General features: G+C 46.3%; 1 protein-coding gene across 2 annotated transcripts; it reads left to right on the top strand.

Moving 5' to 3' along the window:
* The first annotated feature begins 345 nt into the window (after nucleotides 1-345).
* On the top strand, nucleotides 346-17,627 carry TSPAN16 (tetraspanin 16). Of its 2 annotated transcripts, XM_043464383.1 has the most exons (7): nucleotides 346-454; nucleotides 3,228-3,425; nucleotides 7,230-7,304; nucleotides 8,993-9,100; nucleotides 13,227-13,379; nucleotides 14,212-14,295; nucleotides 17,446-17,627. In XM_043464383.1, the coding sequence occupies exons 1-7, from the start codon at nucleotides 386-388 to the stop codon at nucleotides 17,491-17,493; spliced, it is 735 nt and encodes a 244-aa protein (XP_043320318.1). In that variant the 5' UTR covers nucleotides 346-385; the 3' UTR covers nucleotides 17,494-17,627. The 2 variants fall into 2 exon arrangements, with proteins under 2 accessions (XP_043320318.1, XP_043320319.1); XM_043464384.1 differs by lacking the exons at nucleotides 346-454; nucleotides 3,228-3,425; nucleotides 7,230-7,304; nucleotides 17,446-17,627 and adding exons at nucleotides 8,195-8,345; nucleotides 15,310-15,590.
* Nucleotides 17,628-23,658: the final 6,031 nt, after the last annotated feature.

Here is a 23,658-nt window from a genome sequence, read left to right as displayed (position 1 = left end):
TGGTCAGTGCTAAGCATTATCCCTGTAGTTCCTGGGTAGTGTAGTTCCTGGGTAGTTCCATCTGGGGGTGGGGTGTAACAGAGTGACTTCTTCTCCATTCCTGATGAAGAACCAGCAGGGTACAGTTTGGGGCACTCGCGTCCCTGGTGCTGGGAGCCTCGCTCCAGCATCTGATTGTGATGTGATAAAGGCTGTGACTTAAGAGGGCCGGCCGTTGGGGCCCCTCCCCAGCCGAGGATCGGGCAGCCAGGAGAGAGAGGGGCAGAGCAAGTCAGCTTTGGTAACCCCACCCCACTCCCCAGACCTCTACCATCTTGGGAAACAGGAGCCCAGAGGTTTAGGAAGATGCTGACTTAACTGGTCAGGGCACCCCAGTCTGGCTGACATGGCTGAAACGTACACTCCATATTATTCCTTGAAGAAAATGTTTTCTTTCTTCAATGGTGTTACTGCTGTAAGTATGTCACAACCCAGACCCTGGGGCTTTGCAGCCCTTCCTCCATGGCTGGTTCCTTCAAAGACAGAAATAAGTTGATCCAAATTCGCTGGCATCCGGATCTGTGGTCCCCGGGGACCCAGGAGGGATGTAGGGCAGACAGACGAGGAGCAGGATGCACTGGGAACAGGCGTCGCCTCCACCAACCCAGAGCTGCTAAATCAAGCAGAATTGTGTGCTCTGGGGGACCTGAGGGTCAATGGTGGAAGAACTCAGCTCTAAGGCAAACCCTGCAGAAAATGAAAGTTGTTTGGAAAGGCAGGAGAGAATGGTTCTTCTATTGGTCCTTTACATGTTTCAAACAATTTTTTTTTTCTTACTACAAAGTAACCCATGGGACTTCCCTGATGGTCCAGTGGTTAAGATTCTGTGTTCCCAATACAGGGGGCACAGGTTTGGTCCCTGGTCCGGGAACTAGATCTCACATGCCACAACTGAGACCCAGGGCAAACAAATTAAAAAAAAAAAAAAGGAAACCTGAAATGTGCACTGCGGAAGCAGTCATTGTTTTCAATAGTAAGACTGTATGAGGAAAGGTTGCCAGAAAAGAGAAGGAAATTAAATATTACTGCTACTCTCTTCACCTGTGTGGCATCATTTTGATGGAAATTAAACAAGATAGCCATTTAAAAGGCGGCTGATGCCTGTCATGGGAACATGGCTCAATAAATATCATTATTATATCCTCCCAGACCTTTCTATGTACCTTTAAGAACAGCAACACAAACGTATGCGACTGTTTTACAATCTTCATTTTTTTTCTCTCTTTTGAAAAATTGTAAGTTTTACCTCCTTTTAAATAGACTTCTTAAAAAAAAAATAGACTTCTTTTTAGAGAACTTTTAGGTTCACAGCAAAATCAAACGAGGGTACCAAGACTTCCCATATAAGCCCTGCCCCCCACACATGCTCAGCCTCTTTTGCTGTCAACATTTCAAATCAGGGTGGTCCATTTGTTATAATGAAACTATGCTGATATCAGGGGCTTCCCAGGTGGCACGGTGGTAAAGAATGTGCCTACCAATTCAGGAGATGCAAGAGTTCTATCCCTGGGTCGGGATCGCCTGGAGGAGGAAATGGCAACCCACTCCAGTATTCTTGCCTGAAAAAAAGGAAATGGACAGAGGAGCCTGGCGGGTTACAGTCTACCGGGTTGCAAAGAGTCGGACACCACTGAACCCCGCAGGCAAGACATTGATATCATTATGACCTTGTACATTGACCACTGTTTTCTCTTTTGGTCATGCCTTCTGGCTTGCAGGATCTTAGGTCCAACCAGGGATAGAACCCGTGCCCCCTGCAGTGCAAGCATGGAGTCCTAACCACTGAACTGCCAGGGAATTCCTGGTGTACCATTCTATGGCTTTTCACAAGTGTATCTACCATGTCAGCATCTTATGAATAGTCTCACTGCCCTAAAAATCCTCTACGCTTCACCTGTCACCCCTCCTCCCCTAGCCCCTGGCAACTACTGATCTTTCTTCTGTCTCCATAGTTTTGCCTTTTCCAGAATGTCATACACTTGGAATCATAAACCATGTAGCCTTTTCAGATTGGCTTCTTCCATTCAGCAATGTGCCTGTAAGTTTCCTCTCTGTATTTTCCTGGCTTGACAGCTCATGCTTTTTTCGTGCCAATAGTCCATTGTCTGGATGTTCCATAGTTTGTTTATCCATTCACATGCTGAAGGCCATCTTGGTGGCTTCTAAGTTTTGGCAGCTATGGATAAAGCTGCTAGAAGCATCCATGTGCAGGTTTTTATGTGAACATAAGTTTTCAACTCTGTTAGATAAATACCAAGGACTAGGACTGCTGACAATCTATTTTTTTTAAAAAATATAGGCCTTAAAAACATATTTGTGTGTCAATAAACATTCTCCTACAACAGAAGTCGGTGAAATACAATGTTGTAAACAGATAACATTTCTTTGTATATAAAATTAGTTTGTTTATGAATTGTGTGTGGCTGGGCTTCCCCGGTGGCTCAGCAGTAAAGAATCCGCCTGCAATGCAGGAGCCGCATGAAATGTGGGTTCGATCCCTGGGCTGGGAAGATCCCCTGGAGGAGGGCATGGCAACCCATTTCAGTATTCTTGCCTGGAGAATCCTATGGACAGAGGAGCCTGACAGCTACAGTCCATGGGGTCGCAAAAAGTCAGACACAACTGAAGTGACTGAGCACCCATGCACACATGTGTATGACTGCCATCCGATACACTGGCTGAGTCGTTTCAGTTGAGAATGTATGGCCTGCAAAGCTCACAATATTGGGGACTTTTCCGAAAGAAAATGTGCCACCCTCTGTCTTACAAGCATCATTTAAAATAACTGTCTAGGATCCCATTGCAAGGCGGTACTATGATTTACCTACCCAATCTGTATCTTTGGTTGCTTCAATTATTTCCAACATTTTTACCTGGTTCTGAGGCTCATCCTATGTGACTATTTTTCCTAGGTTGAATGTCTAGAAGTGGAATTTCTGGGTAAAAAGTTTTACCATAAAACCTTGAAGGTGTTAAACACCAATTACAAAATATCCTCCTGCCCCTTCCCTCAAAAAAAGGCTGTTGCCTGATAGCAGTGTATGGAAAGATTCTCTACATCCTCACCAACTCTGGGCATTGTGAGTTCTGAAATGTTTTTGCTGATTTTATTGGCCTTTATTGCCTCCTCCAGGAGTTTGATTTGTATACAGCTAACAGATTGCTTTCTCCTGTTTTCTGTTCTAAAGCTCTCTGGCATGATCCTCATTGGTCTGAGCATCTATGTGAATTTCAGAGGGGCTGTCCTGACCAAGGTCCTTGGGCTGTCCTCCGCATACCTGTTTCATATTGGTTACCTGTGCCTGGTGATGGGCAGCGTCACAGTGTTGCTTGGCTTCGCCAGGCGGCAGGGAGCGGCCAAGGAAAGCAGAGGCACCCTCTTGTCTGTAAGTTGGATCTGCACACAGACCCCACAACTCCTCCATCATGTCTGAATCCTTCCCTGCAGGTGTTCTAAATTCCTTTGATGTTTCCTATTTTATAGTGTTTATGGTGTCTTTTTAAGAACACCAGATGCAAGCATCTTTTTTTTTTTTTTAATAACTTTAAAAAGTGATTTATTTATGGTGATGTTTGGTCTCCATTGCTGTGTGCAGTCTCTCTAGTGGCAAGCAGGGGGCTACGCTTTGTTGCAGGGTTCAGGTCTCTCTTGTGGATGAAGGACAGGCTCTAGTCTTCAGAAGCTGCAGAGTGTGGCTTCGGTATTTGCGGCACATGGGCTTAGTTGCTCCGAGGCATGTGGAATCTTCCCGGACCAGGGATTGAACCCGTGTCCCATGCACTGGCAGGCAGGTTCCTACCCACTGCACCACCAGGGCAGTCCCATCTTTTTCTGTATGATGGGTCTCATTTAGAGCCCCTCCCCCGCCCAAGTGCATAAATTATACCCTCCTAGGTTTTCTTCCCGTTATTTTATGTCTTACTTTCTCACTCTTAGCTCTTTAGTCTTTGGGAGTTTGATTGTGTGTGTGTGGTGTGAGGTAAGGATCTGATTTCTTTTTTTTCTTCCTAGTTGTGTGACATACTATTGCACTTACCGCCTGGCCCATCCAGTCCCCCTCTGTCTTTGCTGGTTTCCATTACGCTCTGGTCTGTTCTATGCACACTGCTCTGTTCCCTTGGCCCATGTATATGTCCCCCATGAATACAACACTATAGTAATTGCCACGCGGCACAAGTACACGGTCAGATGCGTGGAGTGAGAATATTTTGAGCACGATCATCAGATCATGTCACAGATTTTACATGTCTTACTCATTCTCACATGTAGCCTTGGCCAAATGTCTCCCCAGCGTCCAGCTCCCAGAGTCCCCATTCCCACTTCCCTTATAATCTTGTCTGAACTGATCATCCCATTTTAAGTTGAATCTGTCTCCACATCTTTTTTGTTTTGTTTTTAAAGAAGCACTCTCTCTCTTTCTTTTTTTTTTTTGGCTCTGTCTGGTCTTAGTTGGGGTAGGTGGGATCTTTCCTTGTGGCCCAAGGGCTTCTCTAAATGGAGCACAGCGTCTTAGTTGCTCTGCAGCATGTAGGATCTTAGTGCCCAGACGAGGGATCAAACTGGCATCCCTTGCATTTAAGGCAGATTCTTCACCACTGGACCACCAGGAAAGTCCCTGCCTCCAGCATCTTCCCCTACTGTGTTGCTGCAAAATTTCAGTGGTTTTAATTTAGAGGTTTCAAGGTGATCCTTGCTCTAGCCATCTCCCAGAGAGTCAACAGCCCCCATTCTTAAAGAATCCACCCTCCCTCTCCACCTCCCTGAATATCTATCATCTCTAGTTTTCTTGATTATTTCATTCAATAAGTATTTATTGAACCAGTCCTGTGTCTGCAATATTTCATTTTCTCTTCTAGAGGATGTTGTTGTCTCTTAGCTGTGTCTGACTCTTGGCAACCCTATGGGCAGCAGCACCCCAGGCTTCCCTGTCCTTCACTATTTCCTGGAGTTTGCTCAAACTCATGTCCATCGAGTCGGTGGTGCCATCCAACCATCTAATCCTCTATCACCCCTTTCTCTCCTGTCCTCAATCTTTCCCAGCTTCGGGGTCTTTTCCAATGAGTTGGCTCTTTGCATCAGGTGGCTAAAGTATTGGAGCTTCAGCTTCAGCATCAGTCCTTCCAATGAATATCCAGGGTTAATTTTCTTTAGGATTGACTGGTTGGATCTCCTTGCAGTCCAAGGGACTCTCAAGAGTCTTCTCCAGTATCACAGTTCAAAAGCATCAGTTCTTCAGGGCTCAGCTTTCTTTATGGTCCAACTCTCACATCCATGCATGAATACTGGAAAAACCTTAGCTTTGACTATACAGACCTTTGTCTTCAAAGTGATGTCTCTGCTTTTTAATATGCTGTCTAGGATGCATACAGGATCAGTAGCATGGGGGGGCACGTTTTGCTTTTTTTAGCCTTAAAGCCCAGCATATGGTGATGGAAGCTGCTCCCCCTGCAGTGGAATCAGGGAGTTTTAATCACTGGATCTCCAGAGTCCTGTGGGCACTATTTTATCCATAGTTTAACTTGGAGGGATCAAACAGTCTTTTCTCTCATACCACAGTCCAACCCACTGGCAAGTTCAATCGACTTTACCCTCAGCCTCTGGTCCCTCCAAAGCTTCTGAGACCTCATCCACAAAAGTACAGTCCTGGTGGCATTGGGAGCCACAGAGGGATCTGAGCAGAGTTGTGCCCTGACAGATGCGCCCTCTGGTGGCTGTGGAGGGAACACCATGCGGGGAGGACCAGAGTGGAAGGACTGGGTTTGTCCTGATGGGAGACAGTCGGGGCTAGACCCAGGGGGGCCCTGGCCGGCATTAGAAGTGGGTTAATTCAGGATAGATTCTGAAGAGGTCACCAATAGGACTTTTTGATGCCTGGCTATGTCTTCTGGATGCCTCAGTCACCCAGAGGTTGGGAAATACTATTGGTGTTGTTCAGTTATATCTGACTCTTTACGACTCCATGGGCTACAGCACCCAGGCTTCCCTGTCCTTCACCATCTCCCAGAGTTTGCTCAAACTCATGTCCAACGAGTCGGTGATGCCATGCAACCATCTCATCCTCTCTCGCCCCCTTCTCCTCTTGCCCTCAATCTTTCCCAGCTTCAGAATCTTTTCCAATGAGTATTCAGGGTTGATTTCCTCTAGGATTGACTGGTTTGATCTCCTGCTGTCCAAGGGACTGATAATAATAACAGGCATAGGTAAAAATAGATGAAAGGAGACCAGGATCTGACCTTTCTTGGACACCCCTTCCCCTCACAGTATTTCCCACTGTTTCCCACCAGGCATGTGAATTTCATCGGAAACACGAGGCAGCATATGTTGATATTTTCTCCCTGGCACTCATCCACCTGTCATCTGGCATCTCCCCTTCAGTCTTATCACCCCTCCCCCCAATTTACATATCTGAGATTTATTGGCCCTGCTTCTTCTCCCGGCAACTTTTTCTTTTTTGGCCACAAAGCATAGGTTGTGGGATTTTAGTGCCCTGACCAGGGATTGAATCTGGGCCCTCGGCAGTGAAAGCATGGAGTTATAACCACTGGACCTCTGGGGAATTCCCTCCTGCCTCTATTCTATGTCCCCACTGTCCCCCCTGCTTCTCTATCCCTCTCTGCTATCTGGACTTCCTAGATGGGTGCTAGTGCTAAGGAACCATACTGCCAATGCAGGAAATGCAGGAGACTCAGATTCGGTCCCCTGGAGGAGGGCATGGCAACCCACTGCAGTATTCTCGCCTGGAGAATCCCATGCTCAGAGGAGTCTGGCGGGGTATAGTCCATGGGGTTGCAGAGTTGGACACAACTGAAGTGACTTGGCACGTACGCAGGCCCTGCTGTCTGCACACACACAGTCAGAAGTTCCCTCTTAGGCCTCTGGGACTCCCAGAAAGTTCTGGACATGAAATGGGGTTCTAGCTATTAGCTCTTAAGAACACCCCACTGCCAGTATCCTGGACAACATCCAGGAAAACGACACAAGGAAAAAATAAAATCCACCCCCCCACCGCCCCCGTCAACCCCACTATCCTGCTACCCCCACCACCCACCCCACCTCCCACCCCTCCACCACCCAACACCAGGCGTGAGGTCTTTCAAACTGGAGAGGCTACAGGGTGGCCTGGGGGTGGGGATGGAAGGACTTCCGGCAGGCTCCCAGCCCCCACCCCCCACCTCGCTGTGTCTTCCAGTGTTTCTTGGTCATGGTCATCATTCTCATTGTGGAAATCACGGCTGCCACGGTGGTCTTTGCCTTCTTCCAGATTGTAAGTACATGGCGGCTTCTCCCACTCCACATTAGAAATAGATGGAATCAATAGAGCCCCGCCCCCTCCCCTCCGCGGACCCCACCCCCACCCCCCGCCAGGCACCCACGCCCTCCAAGATCTGGTGGTGGTGGGACACTGCGTCTCTAGAGATCGGGTGAAAAAGCCAAAAACCTCAGCCCTCTCCGCCAAGGCTCTCCTCAAAAAACCTGCTGGGTTAATCTGACCTCTCTCCTGCATTTGCGGCGAGCCTTGCGGGGGATGGTAATGGGAAAAGCTGTGAAAATTGTTGCGGTTTTGAAATGAGTTCAAAATAGAGGGTTATTTAGCAATATCCATCAAAATGGCAAAGCACGTATGCTTTGACCCAACCATCTGGTTTCTGGGAATTATCCAAGGATATCCTTGTTTGTGGGCAGCCTGACATACATATACCAGGATGTACAAAAGATCGCTTCCGTCCTAGTGGAGCATCAGTTTGGGGGAAGGGGGATTATAATTTATAATAATCCAGACAAGGGAGCCTGATGCAGCTGGAAAGAAGGAAGAAGGAGGCTGTATGTACAGGAGAGGGTACATTCTCCAGAATGTAGTTCTGTTCTTGTTTACCTCTGGGCGAGGCCCACCTTGAGACAAGGATTTGAAAGCTCCTGGTTTGAGTGATGATCCCAAGAAGCACCAGTAGGGGGCATGAGCAGTGAGGCAGGGAAGGGAATGTAGCCGCCAAAAGCTTACACTGTACAACTGGGATCAGTCCTGGTTGGGATGCAAAGAGCACGCAACTATTTCCCGAAGCCAAGGGGCGAGGGAGCTGCAGTATTGATCCGCCACCTAATCATCAGGCATTGTTTAAGGGCTGCTCCCAGGGCGCATGCGTACTGAGAGGCCACTTAAAGACCCTCAGTCGCTGGCAGGCTCCCGGACACAGAAATTAGCGAAGCCACCGGGATTTGAGCCGGCTACCAAGAGCCGCTAATGCTCTTGTTGAAAACAGCCAGACGCCGAATAATGAGAGTAGCCGGATGCCGAACCGTGAGAGTAGTATGAAGCGAGGAGAACAATAAGGAGAGTATTCTTTGCTTTGACACGCATAGTATATCTCTTTGGGGACACAGGAATCTGTAACCCTGTGATGGAGTGGGAGAAACTTGTCGGCTGGAAGAAAAAAGTGGGAGGGAGACTTTTCATGATTTACCGTCTGTGCTTTGTGAATTTTGAACCGTGCGATTATTTTAACTCTTTGGGGGGAAAAAAAAGGTTTTAAATTTAAACCTCTATTCAAACACACACACACAGAAAATTAAAGTCGCGCCTTTTGTGCAGAGAGAGATTCAGTTGCTAAAGATGATTTTCAAGTCCCTAATCGAATTGCAACCCAGTCGGGGGCGTAGCGGGCGAGTGGGCGATTCAAAAGAGCAAATGATTCAAAGCAGTTTGCGAGGATGAAAGCAGCCAGATGCGCTGGGCTCCACACCCACGCTCCTGCTTGTGTCCCCCTGGGGGTGGGGGCAGGCCCGACGGTAGCCTGAGTTCTTCCTCCTCCAGCGCAGACCCTGGCTGGTGGAGGGGCCAGGAAGGAAGCGGTCGGGAAGTCCCCTTCCCCGCCCCCGCCCTGAGTCCCCAAGAAACCTCACCAAATGGGCACCTTGCTGTTTTCTGTGCTCACCGCTCCCCGTTTCATCGCTGAGGTTCCAGAAGTGGCCTTGGAGCACAACTTCGTGACCCTGAGGAAGAATTACAGAGGTTACGAGGAGCCAGATGACTACTCCATGCGATGGAATTTGGTCATGGAGGAGGTGAGATTCACATTTTTGTTTGTTTGTTTGTTTTGTAATGAAAGACGCATAACATAAATTTACCGTCTTAACCATTTTTAAATGCTCAGTTCGGTGGCATTAAGCGCATTCACATGGTTGAGCTACCATTGCCAGCCTGCCTCTCCACAACTGAAACTGTCCCCTTTAATCACAAAGGCTCCTTCTCCCCACCTCAGCCCCGGGCAGCCACCATCCTCCATTCTACAATGCTCTAGGAATATGGCTCCTTTTAGTTCAGTTCAGTTCAGTTCAGTTCAGTCGCTCAGTCGTGTCCGACTCTTTGCGACCCCACAGACTGCAGCATGCCAGGCCTCCCTGTCCATCACCAACTCCCGGAGTTCACACAAACTCATGTCCATTGAGTCAGTGATGCCATCCAACAATCTCATCCTCTGTTGTCCCCTTCTCCTCCCGCCTTCAATCTTTCCCAGCATCAGGGTCTTTTCAAATGAGTCAGTTCTTCTTATCAGGTGGCCAAAGTGTTGGAGTTTCAGCTTCAGCATCAGTCCTTCTAGTGAACATTCAGGACTGATTTCCTCTAGGATGGACTGGTTGATCTCCTTGCAGTCCAAGGGACTCTCAAGAGTCTAGGGACCTCATATGGGCTTGGTAAAGAATCTGCCTGCAATGCAGGAGATGAAGGTTCTATCCCTGGGTCGGGAAGATCCCCTGGAGAAGGAAATGGCCACCCACTCCAGTATTCTTGCCTGGAGAATCCCATGGAGAGAGGAGCGTGGCGGGCTATAGTCCATAGTGTCGCAAAGAGTCGGACATGACTGAGCAACTGAGTGTGCTCACACACAGGGACCTTGTCTAAGTGGAATCATGCAGTTCTTGTCTTTTCGTATCTGGCTAATTTCACTAAGCATTCTCCAGGTTCATCCATGGTGTAGCAGGTGTCAGAATTTCCTTCCTTTTTACACTTGATCTTAGCCAAAAGGCCGAGAAGCGATAATTTCCTTCCTTTTTAAGGCTGAATAATATTCCTTTGTATGGATGGACTGCATTTTATTTATCCATTTCTCTCTCCATGGACTGGAGCTTCCCAGGTGGCGCTGGTGGTAAAGAACCCACCTGCTAATGCAGGAGACATAAGAGACGAGAGTTCGATCCCCAGGTCAAGAAGATCCCCTGGAGGAGGGCATGGCAACCCACTCCAGTGTTCTTGCCTGGAGAATCCTATGGACAGAGAAGCCTGGCGGGCTACAGTCCATGGGGTTGCAAAGAGTTGGACATGACTGAAGCAGCTCAGCAGTACACACACTGTCCATGGACACTTGGGTTTACAGGTGTACAAATATCTCTCCGAGTCTCTGTTTTCCATTCTTTTAGGTGTATGTCCAGAAATGGAATTGCTGGATCATCTGATAATTCTACATTTAATTTTTTTTTGAGGAATTTTCGTACTGATTTCCATAGCAACTGCCCATTTTACATTCCCATCAGCAATGAAGGCACAAGGGTTCTAGTTTCTCCACATCCTCACTGACATACTATTTTTTGTCTTTGCTTTTTGGTAGTAACCATCCTCATGGATGTGCGGTGTTAGGATTTATTTCTTTTTTTAATATGTGTCTATTTATTTGGCCACATTGGGTCTTCGTTGCGGTATCTGGGATCTTTCATTGTGGTGAGCAAACTTCGCTCCAGTTGTGGTGTACAGGATCAATAGTTGAGGTGCTGTGGCTTAGTTGCCCCGTGTTATGTGGGATCAGAGTTCCCCAACCAGGGATCGAACCTGCGTCCCCTGCCTCGGAAGGCAGATTCTTAATCACTGGACCACTGGGGACGTCCCCAGGATTTATTTCTTTAGTCTTGGTGTTTAAGGAGCAGGACTGGCCTCCATGTGTCATCTAAGCTTTTGAGGCAGATAATTGAGAAGGGTCTGTGAGGCCAGGAAGCATGTGAAAGGGAAAAGCCATCACCTGTTTGTAGGAATGTTTTCTGAGTTTGGGGCCCAGGAACTGGTATGGGGTCAAGTTCAGGCTCTGGAGGCATCACATGATGGGTAGGGGACTTGCCTGCATCCCTGTTTTGGCTTCTGAAGTTTGAGATGGTGGAAAGTACCTCTCATTCATTCATACAGTCCTTCCACTAATCTTTTAAAATTTAAGTATAGTTAATTCACAATTTTGCATTTGTTTCTGGTATATAGCAAAGTGACTCAGTTATACATAGTTTTTTCATATTCTTCTCCATTATAGTTTGTTACAAAGCATTGAACACAGTTCTCTGTGCTATCCGGTAGGTCCTTGTGTTTATCTATTTTATATATAGTAGTGTGTATCTGCTAATCCCAAAACTCCTAACTTATCCCTCCTCTGATAACCATAAGTTTGTTTTCTATATCTATATTTATCTGTTTTGTAAGTTCATTTGTACTGTTTTTTCTTTAGATTCCGCATATAAGCAATGTCATATGATACTTGCCTTTCTCTGACTTGCTTTGCTTAGTATGATAATCTCTAGGTCCATCCATATTTCTGCAGACGGCATTATTTCATTCTTTTTATGGCTAAGTAGTGTTCCCTTGTATATATGTAGCACATCTTCTTTATCCATTCCTCTGTCTATGGACATTTAGGTGGCTGTCCTTCCAGGAATCTTTGTTGGACACTTACTGTGTGCTGGGCACTGTTTAGGGACAAAGCAGGGTGCAAAACAAAAATCCTTTGCTCTGTGTTACTGACACTTGGGAAGGGAGACGGGCAAGAAACCACTAAGTAAACATGTCAGGAGTGCTAAGTATTATGAAGAAAACAAGGCAGGTAAAGAGAGAGGATTTGTTTACTCTTAGATACTAGTTGTCATCTATTTTTAGCACACAGTAGATGGCGTGTCCTAGTCCTTTGTAGTTAGTCGGGGATGGTTGATGAGTTCTGGCCAATGAAAAGTAGTATGAGTCACTTCCTGGCCAAATTATCTAATTGTCAGTGCTCTCGAGACTTTTCTTTTCCTTCTGTCCCAATAGTGGAACCACCTGGATAGTGACTGCTTCACCAGCCTGAGTCCCTGAGAGACCTTGATAAGTGGAGTTCTCCTGCCAGGTTAGGAAGAGCATGTCATGTGAGTGACAGATGAACTGCTAAGACTGAAGACCTGTTTGTTATGCAGCATCACTTAGCCTGGCCTGACTGATACAGGGCTGGAGACCTGAATGAAGTGAGGGCGTAAGTCATGTAGGTAGTTGAGGGAACAGCATTCCAAAAATAACCATCTAAAGACTCTGAGGCTGACGCTTACTAAGTGTGCTTAAGAAACAGAGAGAAATGGAAAAGGAAATAGGAACCCCCTCCAGTATTCTTGCCTGGGAAACCCCATGGACAGAGGAGGCTGGTGGGTGGCAGTTTATGGGGCCGTAAAGTCAGACACAAGCATATAAACCACTACCACCACCATCTTGTCTAATCCCCTTTGCTTAGCAAAAGCCAAACAATAAAAAGAAACATTCAATATTAAAAAAAAGAAAAAGAAAGGAGGGACTTCCCTGGCACAGTGGATAGGAATTTGCCTGCCAATGCAGGGGACACGGGTACGAACCCTGATTTGGGAAGATTCCACATGCCAAGGGGCAACTAAGCCCGTGCACAGCTACTGAGACCTCGCTCTAGAGCCTGTGAGCTGCAACTACTGAAGCCCTCGAGCCGAGAGCCTTTGCTCTGCAACAGAAGAAACCACTGCGATGAGAAGCCCGTGCACCGCAATGAAGAGTAACCCCCACTTGTCACAACTAGAGAAAAGCCTGTGTGCAGCAACGAAGACCCAACACAGCCATAAATAAATAAACAATTAAAAAAAAAAACAACAGAAGACTGATATGCAGCTGGGTGAGTTCAAGGGACCCAGCAGGGAGAAGAGAAGGTGATGGGGAGGATCATGCAGGGCCTCATGGGCCATGGTGAAGAGTTCAGCTTTTACATCAATTAAGGTGACAGTCGTAGAGGGTCCTGAGCCATGATGGGTGAGAAAGGGCGGTGTTTACACAGGCCCTGGAATAATGCGGCTGCCTGCTCTAAACAGTAGCCATGGTGACTGTGATTTCTATTGTTTGGATTATTTCAATATTTGAAAGGGAGTCTTCAAGTGTTTATTCTCCTCTCTGCAGCTCAAGTGCTGTGGAGTGAAGAACTACACAGATTTTTCTGGCTCCTCCTTTGAAAGGGCGACAGGTCACACCTACCCCCGGAGCTGCTGTAAATCCCTGGGGACCATGGACTGCGATGGACGCAATGTGTCTGCAGACGTCATCCACCAGGAGGTAACTTGAGATTTTGAAGAATCTGCCTGCAATGCAGGAGACCCAGGTTCAATCCCTGAGTTCAGGAAGATCCCCTGGAGGAGGAAATGGCAACCCACTCCAGTATTCTTGCCTGGAAAATCCCATGGATGGAGGAGCCTGACGGGCTACAGTCCATGGGATTGCAAGTCGGACACGACTGATCGACTGAGCACCCACGCAACACAGGCATCACCTAGGTAGACCCTGAGGGCCAGAGACTTTTTTTTTGGCTACACCGAGGGGCTAGCTGGATCTTACTTCCCTGACCAGAGATTGAACCCTCAGCAGTGAGAGCAGAGTCCTAACTATCCGACCCGACTGCCAGGAAATTCCTCCCACTGACTTCTATAAAAATTGTGTTGGGTGAACTTTCCTGGCAGTATAGTGGTTAAGACCCTGCACTTCCACTGCAGGGGGCATGGGTTCCCTCCTTGGTCAGGGGACTAAGATCCCACATGCAGTGGGTGAGGCCAAAAAAAAAAAAAGTAAAAAAATAAATAAATTACTTTGTGAAAAAAAATCTGACCTGTAGGGATTGATAGGGCCTTGGAATCCACCAGGGCTTCTCTGGTAGCTCAGCTGGTAAAGAACCCGCCTGCAATGCGGGAGACCTGGGTTCCACCCCTGGGTTGGGAAGATCCCCTGGAGAAGGGAAAAGCTACCCACTCCAGTATTCTGGCCTGGAGAATTCCATGGACTGTACAGTCCATGAGGTTGCAAAGAGTCAGATGCCACTGAGTGACTTTCACTTCACTTTGGAATCCACTAATCCCTAACCAGATCCCTCCTACTTTGATGTTTGTTTCCCCAGGGCTGTTTCCCTAAGCTCCTGAAAATAACCAAGACTCAGAGCACCAACCTGAGTGAGGGCTGTCTGGGGGCAGCAGTGATGCAGGTAAGTTCCAGCTCCTCTGGGACACACCAAGGTCTTTTAATGAGCACCTACTGTGTGCCAAGCACTGTTTGGGACACTGAGACACAGCAGTGACAAAAGACAAAAATGGTTGTTAAAGCTATTCTCCTACCTCATTTATAAGACAACTGCATAAAGCAATAGTCATAAAAGTGTGCTTATGTGAAGATGTAATTTACATGACAAGAATAACACAAAGAATGTTGGAGAGAACACAACTATATAGGAGTTAAGTTTTCGTATGGTACTGATTGAGTATTTATCCAAACTAGATTATGAATAGTTAAGATGTCCATCGTACTCCCCAGGGCAACAACTAAGAAAATAATTTTAAAATATAATAAAAACAAGAAGGGAATTAAAATGGTGCACTAGAAAATATCCAGCAGATGAGGACTTCTCTGGTGGTCCAGTGGTTAAGAATCTGCCTTCCATTGCAGGGGAGGGCAGTTTGATTCCTGGTTGGGGAACTAGGATCTCACAAGCCTTGGGGCAGCAAAGCCCAGTCACCACAATTAGAGAAGCTTGAATGCTGCAGTGAAGAGCCTGCATTCTGCAACTAAGACCCAACACAGCTAAACAAATAAATATTTAAAAAGAAAATATCCAACAGAACAGAAGGCTGTGATGAATGAATAAAAGAAGAGCAACAAAAAAGGCAAATAGAAAACACAGCAAAGTGGCCGATATAAATCCTACTTTCTTGGCAGTTACGTTAAATGTAAAGGAATCAAACCACTTAACTATACACTTTAGAAAGGTGAATTGTATGATAAATGAATTACATCTCAATAAAGCTCAATAATTAGAAAAAATGTCCATCCCCTTGAGCCCTGGAAGTTTTTCTCACATTTTCCCCATATTGATTTTTCATGCCCCTGCTCGATCCCTTCAGTCATGTCCGACTCTTTGCATGAACTGAAGCCTACCAGGCTCCTCTGCCCGTGGGATTCTCCCGGCAAGAATACTGAAGTGGGTTGCCATTTCCTTCTCCAGGAGATCCTCCTGACCCAGGGATCGGACCTGTATCTCTTGCGTCTCCTGGATTGGCAGGCAGATTCTTTACCCACTGAGCCACCTGGGAAGCTTCACATGAAACTGTTTTTCTGCAGATTACCACCAGCCAAGATATGGATGAGTCTCATCTGTCTGATTCGTATTTTTAAATGGATTTTTTTTTTCATTGTACACATTTATATTGAATATTTGTTTGCAAACTACATCACACCATCCTCCCCAGGGAAGTCAAAGCAGTCAAGATCCTAGCAGGAAACAGAATTCAGCCCCCACAGTCATTTAAAATATATAAATAAATAAATAAATATATATATACATATATGACTTTTCCCTTAATTTTATTTGTTTGTTTTTGGTTGTGCTGGGTCTTCGTTGCTGTGCATAGACCTCCTCTAGTTACAGTGAGCAGGGGCTACTCTTCCTTGCAGTGCAGGGGCTTCTAGTTCCAGGGGCTTCTCTTGTTGCCGAGCATGGGCTCTAGGCACACAGGCTTCAGTAGTTGCAGCTCTCAGCCTCCAGAGCAAGGACTCAGTAGTTTTGGCGCATAGGCTTAGTTGCTCTACGGCATGTGGGATCTTCCCAGACCAGGGAATGAACCCATGTCCCCTGCATTGGCGGGTGTATTCTTAGCCACTGGACCACCAGGGAAGTCCTAGAGAGTCCTTTGAGGACATTTTTAGGGTCAGGGAGCTAAGCTCCCACATGCCTTGTGGCCAAAAAACCAAAACATAAAACAGAAGCAATATTGTGACAAATTCAGCAAAGACTTAAAAAAAGTGGTCCACATTAAAAAAAAAAAAATTTAAAAAAAAGTTTTATCCCACTTCTTGGCATACACACCGAGGAAACCAGATATGAAAGAGACACATGCACCCCAATGTTCATCGCAGCACTGTTTATAATAGCCAGGACATGGAAGCAGCCTAGATGCCCATCAGCAGACAAATGGATAAGGAAGCTGTGGTACATACAATGGACTATTACTCAGCCATTAAAAAGAATTCATTCGAATCAGTTCTAATGAGATGGATGAAACTGGAGCCCATTATACAGAGTGAAGTAAGCCAGAAAGATAAAGAACATTACAGCATACTAACACATATATATGGAATTTAGAAAGATGGTAATGGTAACCCTATATGCAAAACAGAAAAAGAGACACAGATGTACAGAACAGACTATTGGACTCTGTGGGAGAAGGTGAGGGTGGGATGTTTTGAGAGAACAGCATGTATATTATCTATGGTGAAACAGATCACCAGCCCAGGTGGGATGCATGAGACAAGTGCTCGGGCCTGGGGCACTGGGAAGACCCAGAGGAATCGGGTGGAGAGGGAGGTGGGAGGGGGGATCGGGATGGGGAATACATGTAAATCCATGGCTGATTCATGTCAATGTATGACAAAACCCACTACAATACTGTAAAATAATTAGCCTCCAACTAATAAAATAAAATAAAAAAGTTTTCAGGGGCCTCTTGTGGAAGTATCAGCAGGGTTAAGGAGAATGAGGGCTAGCCGCATAGGAAGCTTTTACTGCTTCTATGCCTGAAAGGGTAGGGAGAGCAAGAGTCAAGGAAAAGGAGAAAGAAGGAGCCATCTGCCCACAGCTGTGATCTTGCAGAGCTCAGGGTGGGCAGAAGAGGGCGGGGGTAGGGGGAAGAATACTCCAACCTTTCTTTCTGTCCACCCATCTCCTATTGGCACTTCCTATTGGCCAAACTTAACAGGAATTTAGGGAGCAGGTGTGCGTGTGCGCGTGTGTGAGTCGCTCAGTCGTGCCCGACTCTTTGCAACCCTCAGGAGCTGGGGATTCTGGGAAATGTCATTTTCAGGACCCAGGGGGTGAACAAAAGAGGGTGGAGATGAGATCTGGGGGAAACAAAGGGAGAGTGACTGACGTGCATCCCAAAATGCCTTCTCCTTCTACCTTCTGATGAGATTTATTGTGTTAACAGTCCGATTTACCTCCACCTTGGCCCTGAGAGTCCCTCTGCTGTCTGTCACACCCTGCCCTGACCTTTCTAAATCACGATGTATCTCCATGTGTTAAATTTGATGTGGGTTCCAGAGACGCCTCACGTCGGTTCAGTGTTTCTTTCTTCCCCCATTTCAGCTGCCAGGAACTCTTGCCACCTTGCTGCTGTTCATCAAGCTGGGCTGACAGGCCTGGGGAGAACAGGACCGCTGAGCCCCACTGGCTGCTGGAAGGGGATGTGGGCTCAATCTGTTTCTCTGCGGCACTCCCTGCGTCTGGAAAAGGAGATGGATAATAAAAGATTTGGGAAATCCTCGTCATCTTGACTCCTTTCTCCTTCATTTTATGTTTCATCCCAGTTGACAGCGGTTGTAATTCTAAGTACCTGGATGGGATGACATGCCTTCCTGCCATTGACACTGCCCTGTTTTGTGAATTACTTTGTGAGGAACCTCCCTGGCGGTCTAGTGGTTAGGACCCTTGCACTTCCACTTCAGAGGGCATGGGTTCAGGGAACTAAGGTCGTGCAAATCACATGATGTGGCCAGAAAGAAGGTTAAAAAAAAATTACTTTGTGAGAAAAATCTAAAATTCTCATGAAAAAGAATCCTCTAGACCGTCATCCAGTTTCAACCATCACCAAGAGTTCAATAGTGTTTGTTTCATTAACCATTTTTTCTCCTTGATTTTTAAAAAATATTTATTTGTTTATTTGGCTGTGCGGGATCTTGGTTGTGGCACATACGATCTCCAATCTTTGTTGCAGCATTCAGGATCTTTAGTCGACACATGTGAGATCTCGTTTCCTGACCAGGGATCAAACCCAGCCCTCCTGCATTGAGAGCACAGTGTCTTAGCCACTGGACCACCAGGAAAGTCCCTGACAAAGTAGTCTATTCTACTTTTTAAGTTTGTAGCTTATTTATTTTTACATGTATTTATATTTTTTAATTAATTTATTTATGGCTGTTCTGGCTCTTTGTTGCTGCAAGTGGGCCTTCTCTAGTTGAGGTGAGTAGAGGCTGCTTGCTGGTTGTGGTCCGTGGGCTTCTCACTGGGGTGGCTGCCCTTGTTGCAGAGCGTGGGATCTAGAGCACGTGGGCTTCAATCATGGCAGTGTGTGGGCTCAGTACTTGGGCCCACAGCCTTAGTTGCCCCTCAGCATGTGGAATCTTCCCAGATCAGGGATTGAACCCGTGTCCCCTTCATTGGCAGGTGAATTCTTAACCACTGGCCCACCAGAGAAGTCCTTGATAAAGTATTTTATTTTATTATTTTTTTAAATTTTTTATTTTATTTTTTATTTTTATTTATTTTTTAAAGTATTTTAAAACAAATCCCAATGTCATTTCCCCTTTTCATATTCCAGTACACATCTCTAATTCCAGTATACCCCCAAAATTCATAGCAAGAAACCTAATACCCAATGCGATGGTATTAGAAGATGTGGTCTTTGGAAGGTCGTTAGGTCATGAGGATGGAGACCTCAGGAATGGGATTATTATTGTTTACTTGCTAAGTCGTGTCCAAATCTTTTGTGACCCCATGGATTGTAGCCCACCAGCCTCCTTTGTCCATGGGGTTTCCCAGGCAAGAATACTGGAGTGGGTTGCCATTACCTTCTCCAGGGGATATTCCTGACCGAAGGATGGAACCTGCATATCCTGCTTTGGCAGGTGGGTTCTTTACCACTGAGCCACCAGGGAATAGGATTAGTGCCCTTGTAACAGAGACTCTGGAGAGCTCCCTCCAGAGAAAACACAGCCACCTATGAATCAAGAAACTGGCCCGCAGCAGACCCTCAGTCTGCTGGTGCCCTGATCGTGAACTTCCCAGCCTTCAGAACTGTGAGAAGGAAATGTCTGTTGCTTATAAACCACTCAGGCTATTTTTTGACAGAACCCAAACAGACTAAGACAACACTCGAGACAACTAACAGTCATTCCTTGATACCACTCAAAACCCAGGTCATCACTCAATTTTTTGATTGGCTGAGAAATGTCTTTTTACACTCGGTTTCTTTGAAATAGGTCCAACCCAGGTCCACACAACACGTTTTTCATGTATCCTAAATTCCTTTTATCCTAATCCAGTAGTTATAGAATTAGAAAATGCATTAGAATGCTCTGGATCTTATGTGTGTGTGCGCGCATGTATTTTGGCTGAGCTGGGTCTTCATTGCTTTGCGAGGGCTTTCTCTAGTTGCAGCGAGCAGGGGTGTGTGGGCTTCTCGTTGTGATGGCTTATCTCGTTATGGACCACAGGCTCTAGGCAAGTGGGTTTCAGTAGTTGTGGTGCATGATGAGCTTAGTTGCTCCGAGGCATATGGGATCTTCCTGGACCAGAAATGGAACCCATGTCCCCTGCAATGGCAGGTGACTTTTTATCCAGTGAGCCACCAGGGAAATCCTAGATATTCTGTTAAAGCACAAGTGTCTGAACCCCACCTTAGAGCTTCTGACTCAGGAGATCTTGCAGGAGGCCCAGGAATCTGCTTTTCTAACAAGTTCCCAGGCCACGCTGCTGGTATGGGCGATGTGCTTTGAGGACCACTGCTCTGGGTTCTCCCTCCTCTCCCCACCCCCTTGAGGCAGGAAAAGTGTAGAACGTTGGGGAATGCCACACTTTCTGGATTTGGGGCTTGCTTTTCTGTGGTCCCCTTATCTTGTTCCTCTTGCCCCATATTTCCTGTTCATCACTTGTTCTCAGCCCTGGCTTTACTTTAGAACCCCCAGGGAGGGGACTTCCCTGGCTGGCCGGTGGTTAAGAATCCATGCTTCCACTGCAGGGAGCGTAGGTTCAATCCCTGGTCGGGGAACTAAGATCCTGCATGCTTCCTGGTGTCGCCAAAAAAGTAAGGAAAGAAGAAGAAAAAAAAAAAGAACTGCCAGGGAGCTTTAATGAAATATCTCACTATCACCACATCTCACTATCTCCTGATTTAATCTGTCTGGGTTGTGGCCTGGGCATGGACACTATTTCATTTACCCAGCTGACTGCAAGGGGTGGTCATGGTCACAGCTGAGAATAAACCAAGAGTTTGATCCAAAGGTCACAGTGACCTGAGTCAGTTCTTTCACTAAGGATTGCAAAATGGTTTATCCAATTCTTCCATCTTTCTTTTGGAGGGATCTTAAGGAGGGTAAAGTGGGCACTTGTCAAAATTGCTATGTGGCAATCATCTCCCACATCTGAACAGGACTGTTCCTAGTTGCCCCCAACCTACCCACTTCTCGGATTTCTGTCTGTAAACCAGAGGCACCACATGATCCCAGGGGCCAATCAGCAGCTTCCATTGGTCTGACTGCAGCCATTGGTTCAGGCATGGGCGTGGGACCCAAGCTGGCTAATGAGACTTGGTTTTGGGACTTTGGATACCCAGTGACCATGGTTGGGGTGGGGAGAACACCTGGTTCACAGGAAACTACCTCCTGGGGACAAGAGACGGCATAAAGAACCCTGAGACAGGACACAAGTCCTGGCTGACACTTGGACTCTGCCATGGACACGCTCAAAAAATATCTGTGGCATGTCTGCTATGTGTCAGAAACGAACTGTTCTTAAAGTGGAACCGTGAAAGAGTTAAAGATACAGAGAACAAACAGATGGTTGCCAGAGGGAAGGATGTGGGAGAGCGAGAAGACTAGGTAAGGGAGGTTGAGAGGTATAAACTTCCAGTTGCAAAAGAAATGAGTCAGGGGTTTGAAATGTACAGTGTGGGGAATATAGGCAGTAACTGTGTAATCTCTCTATATGGTGACAGATGGTAGCTAGACATATCTGGTAATCATTTTGAAATGTATAGAAATATCAAACCACTGTGTTGTGTAACAGGAAGTAACATGGTGTTGTGGGTCAATTACACTTCAAAAACAAATGGAATTCTCTAGCAGCCCAGTGGTTAGGACCTAGTGCTTTCACTGCCCGAGTTTAATCCCTGGTTTCGGAACTAAGTTTCCTTGTGGCTCAACTGGTAAAGAATCCGCCTGCAATGCTTGAGACCTGGGTTTGATCCCTGGGTTGGGAAGATCCCCTGGAGAAAGGAAAGGCTACCCACTCCAGTATTCTGGCCTGGAGAATTCCATGGACTGTATAGTCCATGGGGTTGCAAAGAGTTGGACACGACTGAGCGACTTTCACTCACTTAACTTTGGAAACTAAGATCCTGTAAGTTGTGCCGCACACCAAAAACAAACAAAATCATAGAAAAAGAGATCAAATTTGTGCTTACCAAAAGCAGGGAATGGGGGGAGGGGAAATTGGATAGAGGCAGTCAAAAAACTACAAACTCCCAATTATAAGATAAAAAGAACTAGGGTTGCAATGTACAACACAATACATATAATTTGGGCTTCCCTGGCGGCTCAGTGGTCAAGAATTCGCCTGATAATGCAGGAGGCACGGGTTCGATCCCTAATCCGGGAAGATCCCACGTGCCACGAAGCAACTAATCTCCCATGCATCACAACTATTGAGCCTGTGTTCTAGAGCCCAGGAACCAGTCTATTGGACTGAAGCCCACAACTGCTGAAACACAACCACTATATATTTTAAAAAGGATTTCCTAGGTTCTGTGGGGAAGGAAGATTGTAGCCAAGTCAAAGTGAAGTATGCGTACTCTGGGGACCTAATACTGGTGACAGGCATCTGAGGTGGGGGCGGTCTTATGAGACTGAGCCCTTGAACTGTGGGGTCTGCACTGACTCTGAACCACAACGACGGAAGCCCACCTGCCAGGGAGCGTGTGCTCCACACGAAGGAGAGGTATCAGTGTGAGAAGCCTGTGCACACAACCAGAAAGTAGCCCCCACTCGCTGCAAGTAGAGAAAAGCCAGGGCAGCAGCAAAGACCCAGCTCAGCCAAAAGTAAACCAACTTAAAAACTATTTAAAAATATAATTGACTTTGCTGTATGTTATATATGAAAATCATCAAGAGTAAATCCTGAGTTTGCATCACGAGGAAAAAGCGTTTTTTCCTATTTCTTTACCTTTGTATTTATATGAGATAACTTCCCTGACGGCTCAGACAGTAAAGAATCTGCCTGCAATGTGGGAGACCTGGGTTTGATCCCTGGATTGGGAAGATCCCCTGGAGAAGGGAATGGCAATCCACTCCATTGTAGACAGAGGCGATCCACTATAGACAGAGGCTACAGTCCATGGAGTCTCAAAGAGTCAGACATGACTGAGCGACTAACACTTTGACTTTTTTGATGGATATTCACTAAACTTACTTGGCAATCATTTCATGATGTATGTAAGTCAAGTCATTATGTTATACACCTTAAATTTATATAGAGCTGTATATCAATAAATAGAAAGAAAAAAACTTTTTTTTTTTTTACAGTTTTTACTGTTTCTAATAGCAAACGTGTGGAGGTTTTCTATACCAAACAATTCTATGAGGTGCCTGCCCTACAGTTCAATTCAATTCTGACACTACCTAAAGTCAGTGCGACTCCACAGTTTAAGGGCTCAGTCTCACAAGACTGCCCCCACCTCAGATGCCTGTCACCAATATTAGGTACCCAAGGTATCCATACTTCACTTTGATGTGGCTACAGTCTTCCCTCCCCACAGAACTCAGGAAATCCTTTAAAATATATATATATATATATTTCACTGCATCAGTCTTAGCTTCAGCAAGCAGGACTTTTTATTGCCTCGTGCAAGCCAGGTGGCATGTGAGATCTTAGTTCCCCAACCAGGGATCAAACCCATGTCCCCAGCATTGGAAGGTGGATTCTCAATCACCAATGACCAGGAAAGTCCCATGAAACTCTTCAGTTACTATTAATATTACCAAGCCTATAACTCAGAAGTGAGTGACAGCTGGTGATTAACTCAGTCTCCAGCCCCTTTCCCCTCTGGGCTCCCTCCCAGGAACTGAAGATGACGGTTGCTGTCGTTGTTCACTCAGTAAGTCGTGTCCAACCTTTTTCATGGACTGCAGCATGCCAGGCTTCCCTGTCCTTCTCTGTCTTCCAGAGTTTGCTCCAATTCATGTCCATTGAGTTCGTGATGCTATCTAACCATCTCCTCCTCTGCTGCCCCCTTCTCCTGCCCTGTTTTACCCAGCATCAGGGTCTTTTCCCATAAGTCGGCTCTTCACATTAGGTGACTTCAGTTTCTGTCCTTCCAATGAATATTCAGGATCGATTTCCTTCAGGATTGGTTGGTTTGATCTCCTTGCAGTCCAAGGGACTCTTAAGAGTCGTCTCTAGCACCACAATTTAAAAGTATCAGTTCTCTGGTGCTCAGCCTTTATGGTCCAACTCTCACATTTGTACATGACTACTGGAAAAACCATACCTTTGACTATAAGGACCTCTGTCAGCAAAGTGATGTTT

This window comes from Cervus canadensis, chromosome 4 (assembly GCF_019320065.1).
Source record: "Cervus canadensis isolate Bull #8, Minnesota chromosome 4, ASM1932006v1, whole genome shotgun sequence".
Taxonomy (NCBI): domain Eukaryota; kingdom Metazoa; phylum Chordata; class Mammalia; order Artiodactyla; family Cervidae; genus Cervus; species Cervus canadensis.
This window is presented reverse-complemented; position numbering and strand designations above follow the sequence as displayed.

Coding starts and splice junctions, on each gene's coding strand:
- TSPAN16 (XM_043464383.1), top strand. CDS start 386: ATGGCTGAAACGTACACTCCATATTATTCCTTGAAGAAAATGTTTTCT. Junction 455..3,227: donor TCTTCAATGGTGTTACTGCT/GTAAGTATGTCA, acceptor TCTGTTCTAAAG/CTCTCTGGCATGATCCTCAT. Junction 9,101..13,226: donor GGAATTTGGTCATGGAGGAG/GTGAGATTCACA, acceptor TCCTCTCTGCAG/CTCAAGTGCTGTGGAGTGAA.